The 17,119-nt window shown below is 33.4% G+C and overlaps 1 protein-coding gene and 1 long non-coding RNA gene across 3 annotated transcripts; one reads left to right on the top strand and one right to left on the bottom strand.

Moving 5' to 3' along the window:
- Nucleotides 1–818: 818 nt before the first annotated feature.
- On the bottom strand, nucleotides 819–16,963 carry LOC105338918 (adhesion G protein-coupled receptor L4). Of its 2 annotated transcripts, none has more exons than XM_066075651.1 (25): nucleotides 16,811–16,963; nucleotides 14,794–14,890; nucleotides 11,643–11,726; nucleotides 10,657–10,922; nucleotides 9,631–9,799; nucleotides 9,367–9,477; nucleotides 8,647–8,750; nucleotides 8,212–8,418; nucleotides 7,763–7,831; nucleotides 7,518–7,674; nucleotides 7,295–7,426; nucleotides 7,077–7,167; nucleotides 6,835–6,961; nucleotides 5,845–5,903; nucleotides 5,413–5,542; nucleotides 4,502–4,611; nucleotides 4,280–4,379; nucleotides 3,634–3,784; nucleotides 3,462–3,528; nucleotides 3,253–3,316; nucleotides 3,004–3,098; nucleotides 2,628–2,757; nucleotides 2,490–2,531; nucleotides 2,257–2,370; nucleotides 819–2,056 (listed from the first exon to the last, which is right to left on the bottom strand). In XM_066075651.1, the coding sequence occupies exons 3-25, from the start codon at nucleotides 11,701–11,703 to the stop codon at nucleotides 1,553–1,555; spliced, it is 3,060 nt and encodes a 1,019-aa protein (XP_065931723.1). In that variant the 5' UTR covers nucleotides 11,704–11,726; nucleotides 14,794–14,890; nucleotides 16,811–16,963; the 3' UTR covers nucleotides 819–1,552. The 2 variants fall into 2 exon arrangements, with proteins under 2 accessions (XP_065931723.1, XP_011442531.4); XM_011444229.4 differs by having other exon boundaries at nucleotides 14,805–14,890; nucleotides 16,811–16,962.
- LOC136272852 (uncharacterized) lies at nucleotides 1,943–9,973 on the top strand. Its single transcript, XR_010710889.1, has 2 exons — nucleotides 1,943–2,079; nucleotides 9,625–9,973. It is a non-coding gene; the product is annotated as an uncharacterized lncRNA (long non-coding RNA).
- Nucleotides 16,964–17,119: the final 156 nt, after the last annotated feature.

The raw sequence follows: 17,119 nt of genomic DNA on the forward strand, positions 1-17,119 counted from the left end.
TCAAGATCTGATAGCAAAAGGGAAATCCATTTATACCAGACTGAAAGCGATGAATTTATGATAGGTTAATTGCTATTTATACATTGTAGATAACACAGTTTGTTCAACTCTTGGCAGAGGTGGATCTTCAATTCCCACCTGTTTGATAAATTACAAAATCATAACAAAAATTATATATCTGAAAGAAAAAAAATAAACAGGAATAACTAACTACCATAAATTTATTTTTTGTAACATTCATCCTGTTCTTACAATTAATAATAGCAAACAAGTATTCAGTCATTGAATTAGATAGGGAAATGATTTTGAAAATTATAGAATGACAAAAAAAATAATGAAATGGGGGAAAAAAATGGATAGTAATATTATTATAATTCTTTTTTTCTTAACTTCAAATTTATTGAAACATTCTGAAAATGATAATGTGTTTAACAAAGTGTAATTCTTATTTTGATTGCACCATTCATTCCTTTATGCATTACATTACAATAAATAAATGAGTATATACACGAAAATATCAACCTGTCTACAGATACCTGTATTCAAGTTCATTAATTATGATAACTTAAAATGAAAGTAGAATGATTAAACACGATGATATGGATAGTCTGATATATACATATTTTTCATAAATCTAGAGGTACATAGATTGTCATACCTTCAAAATCTAAATACATTTGAATATTCTGTTATGCCTGTGCTTTCTGGTAGGTCAACGCATATATACATTGTGGCCAAACCTTGGCTGGGGGGGGGGGGGGGCATTGTTTTTGAAAATGAATTTTATCATGTAAAAAAGATTAACAAATTATTCACAACCAGATTTCTCCTTTTTCTCATGATGATAAAATAAGCCTTTCATATGAATAATTTGGAAGCTTATGCGTTGTGTCAAGTTTGGTTGAATTTTTTCTGTTTGTTTTTTGATAAGATGCATCCTAGAAAATAAAAGATCCTGGGCTAACTCTCTTATTGAATTTGTATCCTTTTCGTAAATATTATTTCCATTCCATCAGTGAAAATATACCAAAATAAATAAGTCAATTAACGTAAGTCATCATTTTAAAAAAAAGAAAGACTATAAATGGAAGGAAAATTATTAATTTATTGCGTTACCCTTAACCCTCCCTAGATTTTGGAACCTGACGATGTTGAGACCATGTTAAGACCAACCGTTATGCATAATTAAGGGGGAAAAAATTCACAGAGACACAAAGCATCAAAAAGGGCTAAACATCGGAGAAACCCGCGATGGAGGGGAAAATTCTGAGCATGCACCCTACCTTAGTAATTACAACAACACACTTAAAACATTACAAGTGCAGATAACATTGTAATACAAAACGCATGTATCAAAAAAGTTCAGGAAATTTATGCGTTTTAGCTTAATTAAACATTTACTTGTATCATTGTCGGATTTTTTTTTTCAAGTTTTATATAACTTCTGCAAATTACTTCTTAACAAAATAATGTGTAAGCAATTACTCTTCTATCTAAATAAACACAATGCTAAACTTTCCATTTATAAGCTATCATGCAGTGTCCATTGAATCTAAACTTCAAGCCTCCCGTTTTCAATTGCCAAAGAGTTCCTCAGCTTTATGTTATTGGCTTTCTCTTGAATTTCGGCCAGAAAACTCTTTGACCAGTTTTTTTCGAACATGTTGTTATATGGACCGTTTAAATGAAGAATCGGCGAGTCAATGGTGCCAGTTTTGCGTCCATTCAACTCCATGTCATCATTGAAATGGACGTGATTCTCTCGGTCTCGCCTCTTTATCGGTTTGCTGTATATTGCTTCGATTGATTGTTGCAGGTCAGTAGGATGCGTGATGTTGTGTGATGCGTAGATGTCGTCTGTCGTCTGATAGTGCGTATGAAGCGCGCGTAGATTGTTGATGTTTTTCCACGAGGGGATGCCGTCACTGAACGACCGCGTAAAGAACTCGGGTGGATGGTCGTATCCATAGTTCTCCCAGCCAGCCTCGTTCTGAGAAATTCCATTGATGGGCGGGGTTGACTTGGACAGAGACACTTCAGTCATAGACGTGTCCGACTGAAAATTGCAGAATATGCCACGTGAATTTACTTGCTCTCTCCAAATAACAGTGAAAAAACTTTTCATTTCTTTAATTTATAATTTTAATACTTAAACCTTTTTTTTTTAACTTTGTTGCCATCGAGTTTTCTAATAACAGAGAAACAAGTGCAAGAATTAATTCCGAGCTACGCTATTGGGTCCATACGTTTACCCACCGTAGATGATTTGCGGTTGTCAATCAATCTGTCGTTCTTATTTGACTTCCCTAGGGTGGCTGACAGACTTGACCGACTCTTTCGCTGAGACCTGCGCTCAAATGCAGTCTTCACCTATCAACGGAAAAGAAATGGTACATCTGTGTCAATATACACCGGTAAAGTTGGCAAACTTTTCAGACTTTCTGCAAACATGCTTTTAAATCTTGTCATAGGAATAGATAATTACGTACGTCCGTACTCATCAGGCAATGGAACAGGAAGAAGAAAACGCCCTGTAAAAATCAAACCGAGGAAATACTTTAATAAACTGCAGACTTAATGAAGAAAGATTGAACGGGAAATTAAGATAAGAGTGTTTTAAAAGTTACCTGCAAAGAGTTCAAGAATGTAAAAAGGTACGTAAATATAAGCGTTTCTTTTGAATCAACTGAGAAGAACCCCAATATCCACGTTAAGCCGAGAATCGGTAGCAAGACAGCAGCAGCTTTTAAACCAGTCCTGTGAAATATTCGTTATTATGATATAGAAGTACTACCTTTCATATTGAGGTTGTTTTTTTCACTTCCTTTGCTGAGAAATAAGCATACAAATCTGAGTGACCCATCTTTAAGAACATTAAAAATTCTATACTAATTGAAGCTGAGAAAAGTGAAATACGCATCATTTGTATCTGTTGAATGTTGCTTTCTTTGCCTGCATGAATGTTAATGTAAGAACTAGAGAGTTACATGAGTAGAAGTATACCTGACACTGGAGCGTTCGTCTGTCCCTATCTTGGCTGACACGGTTATAGAGCGCATCATGGTCCGCAGAACAACAAACAAAACAACAGTGTTCAGCTGAAAATAACACAGTCCAAGAACTTCACACATCGATTTTTCCTTTGGCTTTTTTTTATTTTAAATTTTAATAAATGAGCTACTTTGCAACTACGTGTAATTTACGGCTCAAACCCGCAAACACGTTGAACATTTCAAACCACAAAATTCTTACCAATATCAGAAGTCCCACCGCTGGAATAAAAGCAACCAGCAATACCTTTCGGGTCAACCAACACCTATAATAGTGAACAAAGCCCACTGTATAATTATACCAAGGTCTTCACGGTACTTTGTACAATTTGTTTGCATAATTAAGTAATTATTAAAAGGTTTTTACTACTAGTAATTCATGCTTTGCACACTGAGATCTTAGCTACTCACGCTGTTTTGGTGCCATATTCGTCGTGAAAAATCCCGGCCGATATTCCCACAATCACCAAAGGCAAACCTGAAAAGGATGCGCACTTTACAATCATATGAAATAATCGATACAATTACAACATTATATATACTGCTCATCTCATCGTTAATGAATACGTTGGCCTGTACATACCCCATCCAAATGCCAAGTATTTCCTGAAATTGCGGTTTGTCTTGAAGACTTGGACTAGCATGATGTACAGATGGAAACCCTCCACGAGCATCCAACTGAACATAGTCAGCAGGAAATAGTGTAATAGAATAGCCATGGACATACACGCATACTGAAAAAGAATACACTGGACAACTGAATACAGACGGGAGAAAATAGTTAGTGTAATATAGTTTAGCCATGGACATCCATCAGGCAGACATGCTAAAATGGGATGGACGTATAAACTGGATAATTGAACATAGAGAAGTGAAAACACTTAGTCTATACAAGTAATCTTTAGATATAATCATACAGACTAAAAACCATTGACTTACAGATCATTGCAAATGGACAAAAACAAAATTGAATATTGAACAAAATCAGGAAGAAATATTGTAAAGGTATGGTGGAGGACAAACAAGTATATCAATTGGAAATATAGTAGAAATACTGGCATCTGCTCAACTGAACTAAGAGATGAACTAATGTTTTTAGTATTTCCATGGACCCACACGTTAATTGAACACAAGAGATTGGAATCAAACCGGGCCAAATGCACTAAGACACAATGAGAGATACCCAGTGAACAATCCGCCATGCACCTACAATAGTTTGTGTATCTCACCTGGTTCTCTGTCCGATCTATCCCCACCAAATACACCAACTGTACCAGGATAATGCTCACTGCAAGCTGCTCGTGGATTTTTATTCTTTCCTTTTTGAGTCTAAAAATCAGAATTATGAAAAATTCCTTGACTCTACTAGTGTCACTATGTACAACGACAAGCTTTACATGCATGCGTACTGTATGTATACAGTAGAGACATATTGATCTGTTTTACGGTACCTGAAAAACTCGAATATGATGACTGTGATGAGACAGCCCAAGATTGAGAGACCGCACCCGACATACGTCATAACGGTCAAAATCATGGAGTTATCGTTGTCGATGTGGTCCTGCAACACATAGACAGTTATGTACAAGACACGTTGGAATAGTCAGTAGGAATAGAATTTGTTAAGTACTACATGTATGTCAGTCATGCCTTGCAATTTTATACTGTCGATTTATCATCATAGTTTAAAAATTTAAGCTTGCAACTCTACACGGAACCACAATATCCCGTGAATGTCGTCAAACTTTTATAGTAAATTTTCTGTGAATATGTTCTACCAGCGTTATCATGTACTACATGAATATCCACAATATCCGCGTAATAAAAACTTGTTTGCACACACCGTTGCAGTTATGAGACCACATCTTTCAAAAAATAATGATTCATTGCTTATATTTACGTTTTTTAAAATTTATTTCCTTTCTGCAAATATGGTTTATTTTTTTAAAATCTCTGCCTTAATCAACGAGTAATGCACAATTAACGGAAGAGTTTTTGGAACAGTCGAATTATGCTAACAAAAATAGTCCACAGCATTTTAAATCATAGTAATATAATTTTACTTTTCATTCTGTAATTTGATGAATTTACTTTTGGTATACTTATCTGTTAGAAAATATTCACAACAATGAAATATTAATCAGCATTAGTATAATATCAGGTCGTGATCCGGTTTGAAGGCGCGTTAAAAGTCAGTCATTTTCTTCGAGAAATACTGAAGGAAGACTGAATGTATTCATACGCACCAGATTTGGTGATTTGGTCTTCTGTGTTATGAATAAATATCACTCAAATCAATCAATGCAAGTTAATGGGGGGAAATAAAGTGAATGTATATATTTTAATATAAATAAGTTTATACCTGAACTTCAAAAACGTCCATCAGAATGGCAAAGTTCGTCATATGCGAGCACATACAGACTGCGTGAGTAGCATTGCTACTTCTTCTGTCTAAATGGCATCCATCTGGAGACCAGCGGTTATCGACGGAACTAACCACAGAAACAACCCATAATTAGTGCTATAGTATGTGTATCTTTATTCCTCTAGTTTTTTTTTTCAGTCAGATGATCCTTTTTTAAAGTCTTTGTATATTAAATGGGTATTTTTGTTGGGTTTTTTTTTTTGTTTTTTTTGTTGCCATATAAAAACCTTTAACCGACATAATCAACATAAAATATTGGCCATAAAATATATTTCCTTCTTAATTCTATCAAGATAAATTAGACATATACATTTAAGTTTGAAATATGCTTTTGATTTTTCATAATGTGTAAAGTCATAGACTAAATACCTATCGCTCATATTAAGTGCAACACAAGTTCGTTGAAAAGATGAATTCCATGTTGTATTCTGAAAAATACGAAAGATATATTGAAATTGCAAGCCGATATATTATAAAAGTACATGTACATATGTAGCGTTATCATATATATTACTATATTCACATCTTTATATTATATGTATGATTCCCTCTATATCTCACGAAAACTTATCGTTAATTCATAGCTCTATAGAACAGCAGCTGCTGTAGAAACTGACAGGACTGAAATCTACACTCTCCGTTTATTGATTGGTCAAAACCTATAGTGACCTAAGAAAAATCACATACCACGAAATAATAATAATGGTGTCAGACTCAAATTCCCATAAGAGACGATTTTGCCGTTTCTTTTAGCTAACATACTAATATACATTGTTATACTTTCATGTTAAATACTGAAATCTGATTGGTTAAGACGCAGTTAATAATATATTCTATTACCCTCAGCGTTAGCAACGCACTTAGCAACGGGTAACATTAAAAAATGTTACATGCGCGGAAATTTTGCGCGTACGGTTCGCTGTAGAATTCACGTTATTCCTATATAAAAGCAGTAACATTTTCTTAAATTAAGACATTCAGTATAACAAAATAAATAGTGCCTGTTTGGGAGGATAACAGTTGAAATTGACACCCCTCGAAAACCATTGTCAACCTCCGCTTCGCGTCGGTTGACAATGGTTTTCTCGGGGTGTCAATTTCAACTGTTACCCTCCCAAACAGGCACTATTTATATAATGTATATTAACAGTAAATTAGTGAATTTTGATTACCTAGACAATAAAATTGCTCTCTTTGATGAATCATGCGGGTTATGATCATTGCAGAAAAAAAATACATAACCCACTATTAAACGCAGGTTTTGTATTTTTTCTGCAATGTTGCCACCTGCATATCCCGAAGGAACCAGCAAAGAAAGCATTTTATTGTTTAAATATCGATATTGTCAATTAACCATACCTCCACACGGAACACGATGGTGATGGGGTGACTTAGGTCTTGGTACGCCGACTCCGGGGTATTCAACACCCTGGCTGATACTATGTCCGAGTTAATGTATTGACTTTGCCGAGACATATTTCGATTTCTGCAATCAAAAGAGAATATCATTCCTAAGAAGTACAATATTTCTATTCAAAGTGTATTTTTTTCTTTCTGAGCACCGTTTAATTGACAGTAAATAAATTGACAAAGGTACTTACATATATTGGTACTTGGTTTCTTCCTCTGCTGCTGTTGACAATATGTTTGGAATTGTTGGGAACCTCCCCGTATAAATCTGAATATATTTATCTGAAAATCGAAATAGATTTGTAGGTTTGAATGGTCAGTTTTCTTTTTCACATTGCAGGATGACAATTTCTAAGTGTTAAATTTTATAAATATCTAACCAATGTTAATGCAAATTCATATGTTAAACCTTTCGAAGAGCTGATGGCTGCTTTAAATACTGATGACGTCAGAACCAAATGATTGGTCAGGGAAGGTCCAACGGTAAAATCTACGGTGTCTTCACACATCGCTACCCTCTCATGAAATGAAATTTCGAAATCTATGATGAAAACAAATTTAATTATTGCATGTCAAGGCCGACTTATTGTGTTCAAATGATTTTTATATTAGTCGTACCAAATCATACTTGCCTAAATTTTCATGAGAAACATTGATGCGATCATGAATTGAATAATTGTGCACAGAACGATAAGTTCTCCTCAACAAAGAAATTTTCTTCTTTGCTATGTTAGAAGAAAGAGTTTCAACGGCGTCTAAAATGTTGATGAGTTTTCTTTCCACGGTTGTCTAAAGAGGGAAATATAATATTTTAAAATTAAAACACAATACGTGTCTGTATTTTTTTGCAAAAATTTTGATGACATAATATTCTTACAAAAGCCAGTATTTTCCACATATTGGTTGTTTCCGGATCAATTATTTCGTTTACAGCCTTTCCGTATCCCTACAAAGACGAGAAATCAGTTCAGCGTTTATGTAGCATTTATATTCATTTAAAAGTTAAATGAAGTGAATATATATCTCATACAAGTAAGTTACTGTTGTCTCATCAATATTAATTTGAACGATTAATTGGATAGATCATTGGCAACGAATTCATATATCCTTGAAACTGAGGTTTTCACTACAATCATAAAATTTGAAGCCCATTAATATTACCATAGCAAAAACTAATTATTGTGTCATGTATATTACAAGGTTCAAAGTTCTCAAAAACATTAAACTGTTAGATATTTACCCTCGCTCCAATCTAAACATGGTAATTTATTTTAAGTTATATTTGGATTCATGAAATAATACAAGGTTTTACAACAAAAAACATACCACTGCTAGCTCCAACAAAGAATCGCTATGAACGCTTGCATTTGCTGTAACCTCGGATAGAGTCACTACGGTCCGAGTTGCCTCTGTCAAATCCCCAGGATAAAGAGACGTGTTCGATTTTCTTTTGGATAGAACGTCGGCGAGATTTGCAGTGACTTTTATAATTGATGACGAATTAACTTGCTGCTGATTTCTAAGAGACTCTGCCTACAAAAATATTGAAATGACTTTTTTTCATTGGAAATAAGTGATATCAGAATAATATATGCTAGTATTTATTTATAGCCTATGCGGTTAATATTTTTTGATCTTCATCTTTTGGAAGAATCTTATAGACTCGTGTAATGGCCAAATATAACAAATTCGGATAACTTTGGAATGGTAAATATACATTTGTTACATCTGAAAGCGCCCTATCTCTCCTTAATTATGTACCTCGTTAAAGATATTCTTCATAGCTTGGCTAACACAATGTTCAAAGTTTGGTCTTCCCCATGTCGGTTCTCCATCCACATCAATGCACTTGCGAAGCATGTAGCCTATAACCATCAAAATTTTAATTTAACAGTTACCTTTCACTATAAAGTTTTTAAAAACAATAAAGTGTGATTGCCTTAACTTTCATGAAATTAAAGAGCTTCATAAACTGAGTATTTCAAATCTACAACTTTGAACAGGAACACCGTTTTTTCCACTGTTTTTTTTTTTTATTTAATATTATCAATTTGATTTTCTTAAGACATGATAAGCATACTTTTCACAAAAAAAATTTCTAGTCTGAATGTCGAACATGCTTTCTATGAAATTAATGTTAAAATGATATTATCGGATAAAAATATATGCGTTTGATTTACCGTATATCCGGGCCGTTTGTTTGGTTTTTATTTTTTTTAATTTAAATTTTTTTTTTTATTTATATATATATATTTTTTTATTGCGTCACAAAATTTGCGAAAATTGGATAGATTACATCTAATTGTGCAAGTCATTTTTGTGATATAAAAAGAATCTTATATCATACAACATCGGTCGTAATTTTTGTTAATTGAATAATGGCTATTTGATAGCGATCACGAAAAAGCGAAAATTGGAAAGCGCAAAAATAACGGGATAAATGGTATTGGGATATCACCGAAAGTGAAATAAATACAAGACCTTTTGCTGAGTACGGACACGTGGACACAGCCTCTCTACACATAAAAGTGGGCGCCCAGTGGACCATATCCTTATCTACCGGAGTCTCTTCTTCAGCGCAAAATCTGCCAACTAAACAGTATTACATCATAAAAAAAATATTTTTGTATTTAACACTAACTAAAATGTACTAGTACATTATTATTTTCCCCTCTCTATTGTTATCATGCTACATTTACATCAATGATATACATGTATTTTATTTTTTTTGCAAGACAGTGTTACCTTCGTATTGGAGGCTGAAGTAAGAGTCATTAACAAATGCTACATCGACTTGGAAATGAACTGATAAAGTATTAGTGGCTGATACTGTGGAAGGCATTAGTCTGATGATATCCTGCTCCTGTACCGGGGCACTGCAGAAGGGCCCACCCACACCAGATAGACCCGTCACCTAGGAGAATGATGTCATAGTGCTCGATAACGGTACACATAAACAAGGGCGGGATACCAGTATATCAACATGTTCTGTTCATACAACAATTACCAATATTGGATATAACTTAAAATGAACAGTTAAATGAAAAACAATTTGTCTTTTTCTTTTATAAACGGGACAAACCAATAAGCTAATCTATTTTCTGAAGAAAAAAAACGTTTCAATGACTTCTTATACAAAGTGAAGTTGATTGTGCAATAAGGGAATATTGTTCCAGACTTTGTAAAGAGAAAATAGAGAGTGTAGGAACCCGTCGATTTGAAGTGGGTTGTACAATTTCCTCTTAAATCTTGTACAACGTGCTATTTTCAACTGTACATGCCGTATGTCTCTTGCTGAATATCTTGTGAAAAAGCTAGTAAGCATAAGCTTAATCTAGTGCTGAAAATTGACTGAATACTAATTGTCAGTCTACTTAACACTTTAGGCACAAAAAAATGTTGTCAAATACTTCGAGAGAGATCTAGGTTCGAAACATCGAGAGTCACTTGTAAATAACACGAGGATATGAAGCAAGCGTCAGACCACTATAACCCTACAACATGTAAGGTGGCCTTAAACACAACAATGCTTATACCTGATGACTCAGAATATACGACTGAAACATTTTTGAGACAAGTGCAAGTTGCCTGGATTTTTCAAAATTTGAACGAACTGCATCCGAATACAGCAGACAGATTAGACACAGATTTAGCAGTGGTAACTAAGATGACAAAGAGGGAACAGCATGTAAATTAGCACAGGTTGACACCTTTTGGGTATTATCAATGAACATTCTCCCTCCAAAGAAGGAAATAAATGGGATGGCTGACCTGTAAGTTGCCTTTACGAGACAGACAAGATATATTGACTGTCGGATTTAGGTTGTATGGCTGTCCCCTGAAGAATGTTATATTTATCAAAGTATTTTCCGGACTTCTGATATTCCATCGGTGATGGTGGATGCCGTTAGTGACTTTGGAGGGAAAATTGTAGTCCACACTGACCGACCCACTGCTATAGCTCTGGGTGAAGTCGCCGTTTTTGTAATGAATTTCATAGGGAGGAGTATTTTGTAGGCTTTTGTTGTTGCAGGTATCTGGAAATGGTAAACCCAGTGTAAAAAAGAATAAAAAGTCACGTGACATGACCCTTACCTTTTGAATAGGTTCAGGGGACACAAAACCTTTTTTAAATATTGAATAAATTTACTCCTTAAATAATGATTGCATCAAATTCTTTTATACCAAAAGAATAAGGGTACATTTCCAGGCTATTTTTAGAATTGGACTAATTTGAAATTGGTTTCCCCTTATTGCAGCATGCAAAATGCAATTGAGTGCTTATAAAGTCATTTAGTAGACATTTGCCACTAGAATTACCAGTATATAATGTACCGGTATATTCAAATGGAAAAAAGCAAACTGTTTATTTTGGCATCCTCTCATTGCCACGTGTTTTTTGTTTTGGTTTTCCATACCCTTTTGCATACTGTATAGAAATTAACATATTCCTTAAACTTTTATTGCTCTACTATAATATGATTCGCTCAGTTTTAATAGTCACATGCTCGTTGGTTGATGACAGAGTATACAATTGAGAAAGAGACTCTTCTGAACATATCAGTAAGCCGTATTCTAAGGAAATGCACTTACCTATTGATTATAAATATTTTGAAAAAATATAGTACTAGTACTCGTTAAGTTAATGTACTTATGATTTTACGTCTGCATGTGAATATATTTAATTCATAAAATTTAATTCAATGCACAGGTATTACGAAAATAGCATATTAGTATGTCTTCGCCAAAGCACTTACCACAGAAAATTACCGGCCAGAAAATGAACAAGAGTATGAAATAAAATCCATTGTGGGCCATGTTGTACAATGTAGTAAGTTTGTCTGCAAAGAGAAAAATATAGACATTTTTTAATTATATCATATTAAAGGTGTGTCCGTTAGTTCATTACAACCCTAATACTGAGTATTGCGTCACAAATTGTCCGTTGTGTCCCCCTCTACACCCAAGATGCTACATGTCTAGCCTGTTACAGTGTTTGGGCGTTTGTCTCTAGTAGACATAATGACTACGATATATATGTGTCAATTACATGTACTTTAGCTATAACGTAGGTAACCAATATGTTCGTGCTTCACAAAGTATGACACGCATCATTCGCAGGATTTGTTTTTGGTAACCAGGTGGAAGCCTAGATCATAGAATGTGATTGGAGCTTTTTTTTTCTCTCTTAGACTTTGATCTTAAAATGTTCCTTCTACCAGATTTTTTACATTAAATCCCCTTATGTGCAATAAGTACAAGGTTAATCATTGTTAGTAGACTAGTAACCAAGCACTCACTTCATCGTTCTTCCATATCCAAGCTTGGATGGAAGTGAAGGCAAACTCAGATCGAAACTTCATGCAAACAAACTTTTATCGTAAAAACCTATCTATGCGACGGCGAACGCCAAAACAAAGAGTTAAAAACAGTCTTGAGGATGGACATTTAATTGAGAATTATCATCATCTAAAAAATAAGAGTGTTTAAGAAGTCTGGCGGTCTATCTGGTTTCGTCAGCTCCTACTCATCTGGTATCTTTAAACACTTGGTCAACACTGGTATTTCCGATTATTTATGTAATGAACTCCGCTTGACAAACAACCCTTGTTTACACGTGCGACTGACACTCCGTAAACACACAGACATTCCGATACATTAGGGCCTGCCTGGAACACTTAAGTGCCTTTAAAGACCTGAGTTCGTTTTCCTGCATCCTTTTCTGGCCCCTATAGTCTCTCCAATAACTGGTCTTGTTAATTTAATTGCTATGTTGAGATTTTTTTTTTTGGGGGGGGGGGGAGTACCTTTGTTGCTAATAAAATAATAGTGGTATCAGCGTCTGGAATGGTCCTTTTTCTGATCCTTTATATAGGAGATGACATGCAAATACATTTAAATTATTTTGTAAATGGATATATCATCACCTACATTTATAGAACTTATATAGAATTTATAGAATATCCAAAAATATATATTTATTTGCAAAGGACTATTTTCGGGATTTAGTGCTTTTATGCCCAACATTCAAAGATATTAATAGAGCTTTAGAATTTCAAATAATTTAATTCTGGTTGTAACACGGCATTTGATATGATAGAAAAAAAAAGTTAAATTTGTATAACCTGGTTTGCACGTCTCAGGACACGTAACAATGCACTAACGTCAAAAACGTACTAATCCGCTTGACGTTACGTTTTAATTTTGAACAGATTAATATCATTTTAAAAGTAAAACATACTCGATTTGTAAAGCAAATTACAGAAAATTAAATTATAAGGAACGAACTCAATATCTAACAAGTTATTCGAGTATAACAGGGTTGGAGCAATTTACGGTTTTTCATAAAGCGTAAATTGCCCCAACAAATAATTGAGTTAATTTCTTAAATGAAGATATAAAATATAAAAATGAAGATTAAAACATATATATAATTCAAGTTTAAGAAGATGTCATAATAGAGATATGATGTATTGATGATGATATCATTTCACAAAAAGTACGTATTTAAGCAATTAAAAAATTGTTTTTCCTATAGTTTTTGAACAGGAAACATCAAGTGCATGCTTGCACCTTTTTTCGATATGATATGCAAAATAATATGAACAGTAATATACATGTATGTGAAAATGGTTCCGGAGCTCTACATTTCCTGCTGTTGAATATGAAGAAAAATTGATGAATTTTTCATATTCTTAAAAAAATTGCAGGAAATGTCCCAATTAACTAAAGGCTTAGAGGCACGAGACATGAACGATGCTGTTTCGTTTTATATACAACCAAAATATCAGTATGATATGTTATTTTTTTTCAATTTACGAAAAAAGAAGGCATATTTCGGACCATATCGAATATGATCCTTCATATACAATTGTACATCATAAGCATATTACGTAAATTACCAAGAGGTTATTATTATACATGTACTATGTATAAACAAATTAATCTTATTAATAAATGTTTTTCCAGACTGTTATGTGCAGAAATTCGGGAATTTTTCACTTGTTGAAACCAAGAGAATTTACAAATCAAATTATGTTGTTAATAACTTTATCTTTTTCATGCAAAAATGTAATTTTAACATTACGAACACTGTGTCGGATAATTATGCCAGTGCCAATGTGGCATTTTTTGCACCCGTCTAAGCTACATGTATCGAAAAAGTCATATAACCAATAACCCATGATAGACTATTGCTCAAAGAATTTATAACAACCTTTGTTATAAATGTATCTCACCTGTCAGGTGAAATATTGACCTTTAAAATTAATTTCTTACAGGAAAATAACCTTTCCAATAGGAAAAACATTTTTCAGTAACTATAGAATATTTGGAATTTGCTGCCAGAATAAAAGAGAACTTCCTATAGGCATTTAAATCCCGATAGGATCTATTCAGAACTCCCATAGAATTTTAAAATCTGATTGGAAACCTTAATTTTCTTCAGGAACACAACTTGTCAGAATCAAATTCCTGCATGGAATACTTTACTTCTATTTCTATATGAAATATAATTCCTGTAGGATTTTTAAAAATTCGTATAGTATATTAAATATTTCTTGTAGGACAATTAGTTCTCCCCTAGGAATTATTATTATCCTATAGGATATTAATTTTAAAAGTAAATATCTCACCTGTCAGGTGAGACACAGTAAAAACAAAAGTGGTTATATACTCAGTAGACAATGGTCTATCATTTGGTAAAAATGGATTTTTACGAAACTGCATTTTAAGCGGGTGCAAAAATGTCACATTGGCACTGGCATTTTACCCGGCACAGTGTTCATAGCAATAAAATGGTAACAAAAGATACCATATTTATACGAAATTCTATCGACAAAAAATAATTTTTGAAAAAAAAAAATCCAATTATTTCTTACATTCTATAAATTGCATCTTATACAGTACCAATGTTTCACCTTTTAGACAGGTTTGTACACAGCTGTATTCACGTCATCGTTAATTTCTCCTCAGGGATGGTCTGAAGACAGTAATCGGTCGATGGCTAAAATAAAATGAATAGATATAAATAGAAAATAGAATATCTGCATTCTCGTACAAATGCAAAAAAAAATAATAATAACGAACTTAGCTATAGGTCATATGATAAATAATGACCGGGCCATTGTGGCTTTTTTTCACACCCGTCTATATACACGTAAGATGTAGTCTTCAAAATATTCAAATATGCTTCACACAGTTAATTTCAATGATGTATTGTGAGAAATTGACCATCAAGTAAAAAATCACGGAGGGAAAAATGTAACTACTTTAGGAGGTGTAATGTACGATGATATTAAGATTATTCTACCATAATTACTAATTCCTGCAGGAGTTTTACTGTATGATATGTAGAATATCCTACCGATATTAAATTAATTGATTTACTTCCTATGGTAAGTTATATTTCAATAGGTTTTGAACAAAAAGAATTCTAAAATACGTAAATATACTTATTTTCTAATGAGAACACACTTGTTAGAATTTTCTTAAGAAAATACTTTTCCGTATTGAATTTTTTCTTATTCATTTCTTATTTTTTTTCCTACAGGTTTTGGTACAAATCTTAAGGATGAATCATTTCTCTCTTAGAAATTATATGTATTAGTTATTCACAGTACATGTACATACATTTTTAGGTCAAATTTCAGATTTAAAAACTCGCTACCTGCACAAAAGCTTGGCCGTTATCTGTCCAACCACAAGAAAATTATTTCTGAATGTATAGTTTAACGGGTGGTGATATCGAAGGTACTGCACTGTTTTATTCATTACATATATGACAAAGACACAAAGAGGCGGAAAGTGCATGCAGATTTCAGTACATTTGAACTAATCTGGCATTTTCTACAGCTCAGTTTTTTTTTTATATTGTCGTTAAACTTAACTTTTTATTAACATTTTATTTGAAATTGGATAAATTATATTGTTATACTTTCATGTTAAATACTGAAATCTGATTGGTTAAGACGCAGTTAATAATATTTTCTATTACCCTCAGCGTTAGCAACGCACTTAGCAACGGGTAACATTAAAAAATGTTACATGCGCGAAAATTATGCGCTTACGGTTCGCTGTAGAATTCACGTTATTCCTATATAAAAGCAGTAAAATTTTCTTAAAAATTAAGACATTCAGTATAACAAAATAAATAGTGCCTGTTTGGGAGGATAACAGTTGAAATTGACACCCCTCGAAAACCATTGTCAACCTCCGCTTCGCGTCGGTTGACAATGGTTTTCTTGGGGTATCAATTTCAACTGTTACCCTCCCAAACAGGCACTATTTATATACTAGTACACCTGAGCACAAAATAAACATAAATCAGTAAGACAATAAGATTAAATGACAAATAAGCAGATTTGTTAGGTGTTTCGACTTTTAAAACGAAAAGAGACATCAGTTACAGTTGTATGCTGAAAAAGATTTTAATAAAAAGTTGTGCATTGGGATTTTCAAGTATAAATTAAGCTCATTTTTCAACGTTATTTTTTTTGAATGAGATAAAGTTTTAGAGGACAAACAGTGAGAGTAATTCAAAAAAAGATATTAAACTGAAAACAAAATGAGCATTCATAGTTGAAATTTAAACCTTATTACATGTACTTTTATTAAATTGGCGATAAGTGAGAATTTTGCATTCAAAAAAAAATAATAGCCTTCCCCGTTACCGCCTAATTCGTGTTGTGATTTAGCAAAAAGTTTAAATTAAATGCCTGGAGATTGGGATACTTTTTTGTCTTCCGTTTCCTTCACCATTAGGTTGACAGAACCGGAAAGCTCTTTGCTCACGTCAATTTTAATTACGTTGTCAACTCGTGATGTAATTTAAAAAAATAAATGCTTAAAAGTTTTAGATTGAATAAAAACAGTTCACGTTTTTTAAAACAAGTGGTAAAATGATTGATTTAAATGTTTTACTTACACGATATTGTTCGTTAATTCTCCAGTAGTCTAACCGATGAAAATACAGATACCCAATGGATTTCGTTATCTTGTCTTGCGCCTAGCGTTTATCGTCTGCTTCTTTGATCTAAGTCAACAAAGCGTTTCCGTAAACGATGTTTGGTCCGATCCTCCCTGTGGTATCAGTCAGGATTGTTACATTTCTAACTTTGTTGAATCATAATCATCAGAATTTAAAAAGCTGTCATTCACTACGTGACATATCCCAGGCTTAGAAGGGGTACACACTAAATCTTAAATTAAACAACTTAATTCAGCTAGTCCAGTG

This window comes from Magallana gigas, chromosome 2 (assembly GCF_963853765.1).
Source record: "Magallana gigas chromosome 2, xbMagGiga1.1, whole genome shotgun sequence".
Taxonomy (NCBI): Eukaryota; Metazoa; Mollusca; class Bivalvia; order Ostreida; family Ostreidae; genus Magallana; species Magallana gigas.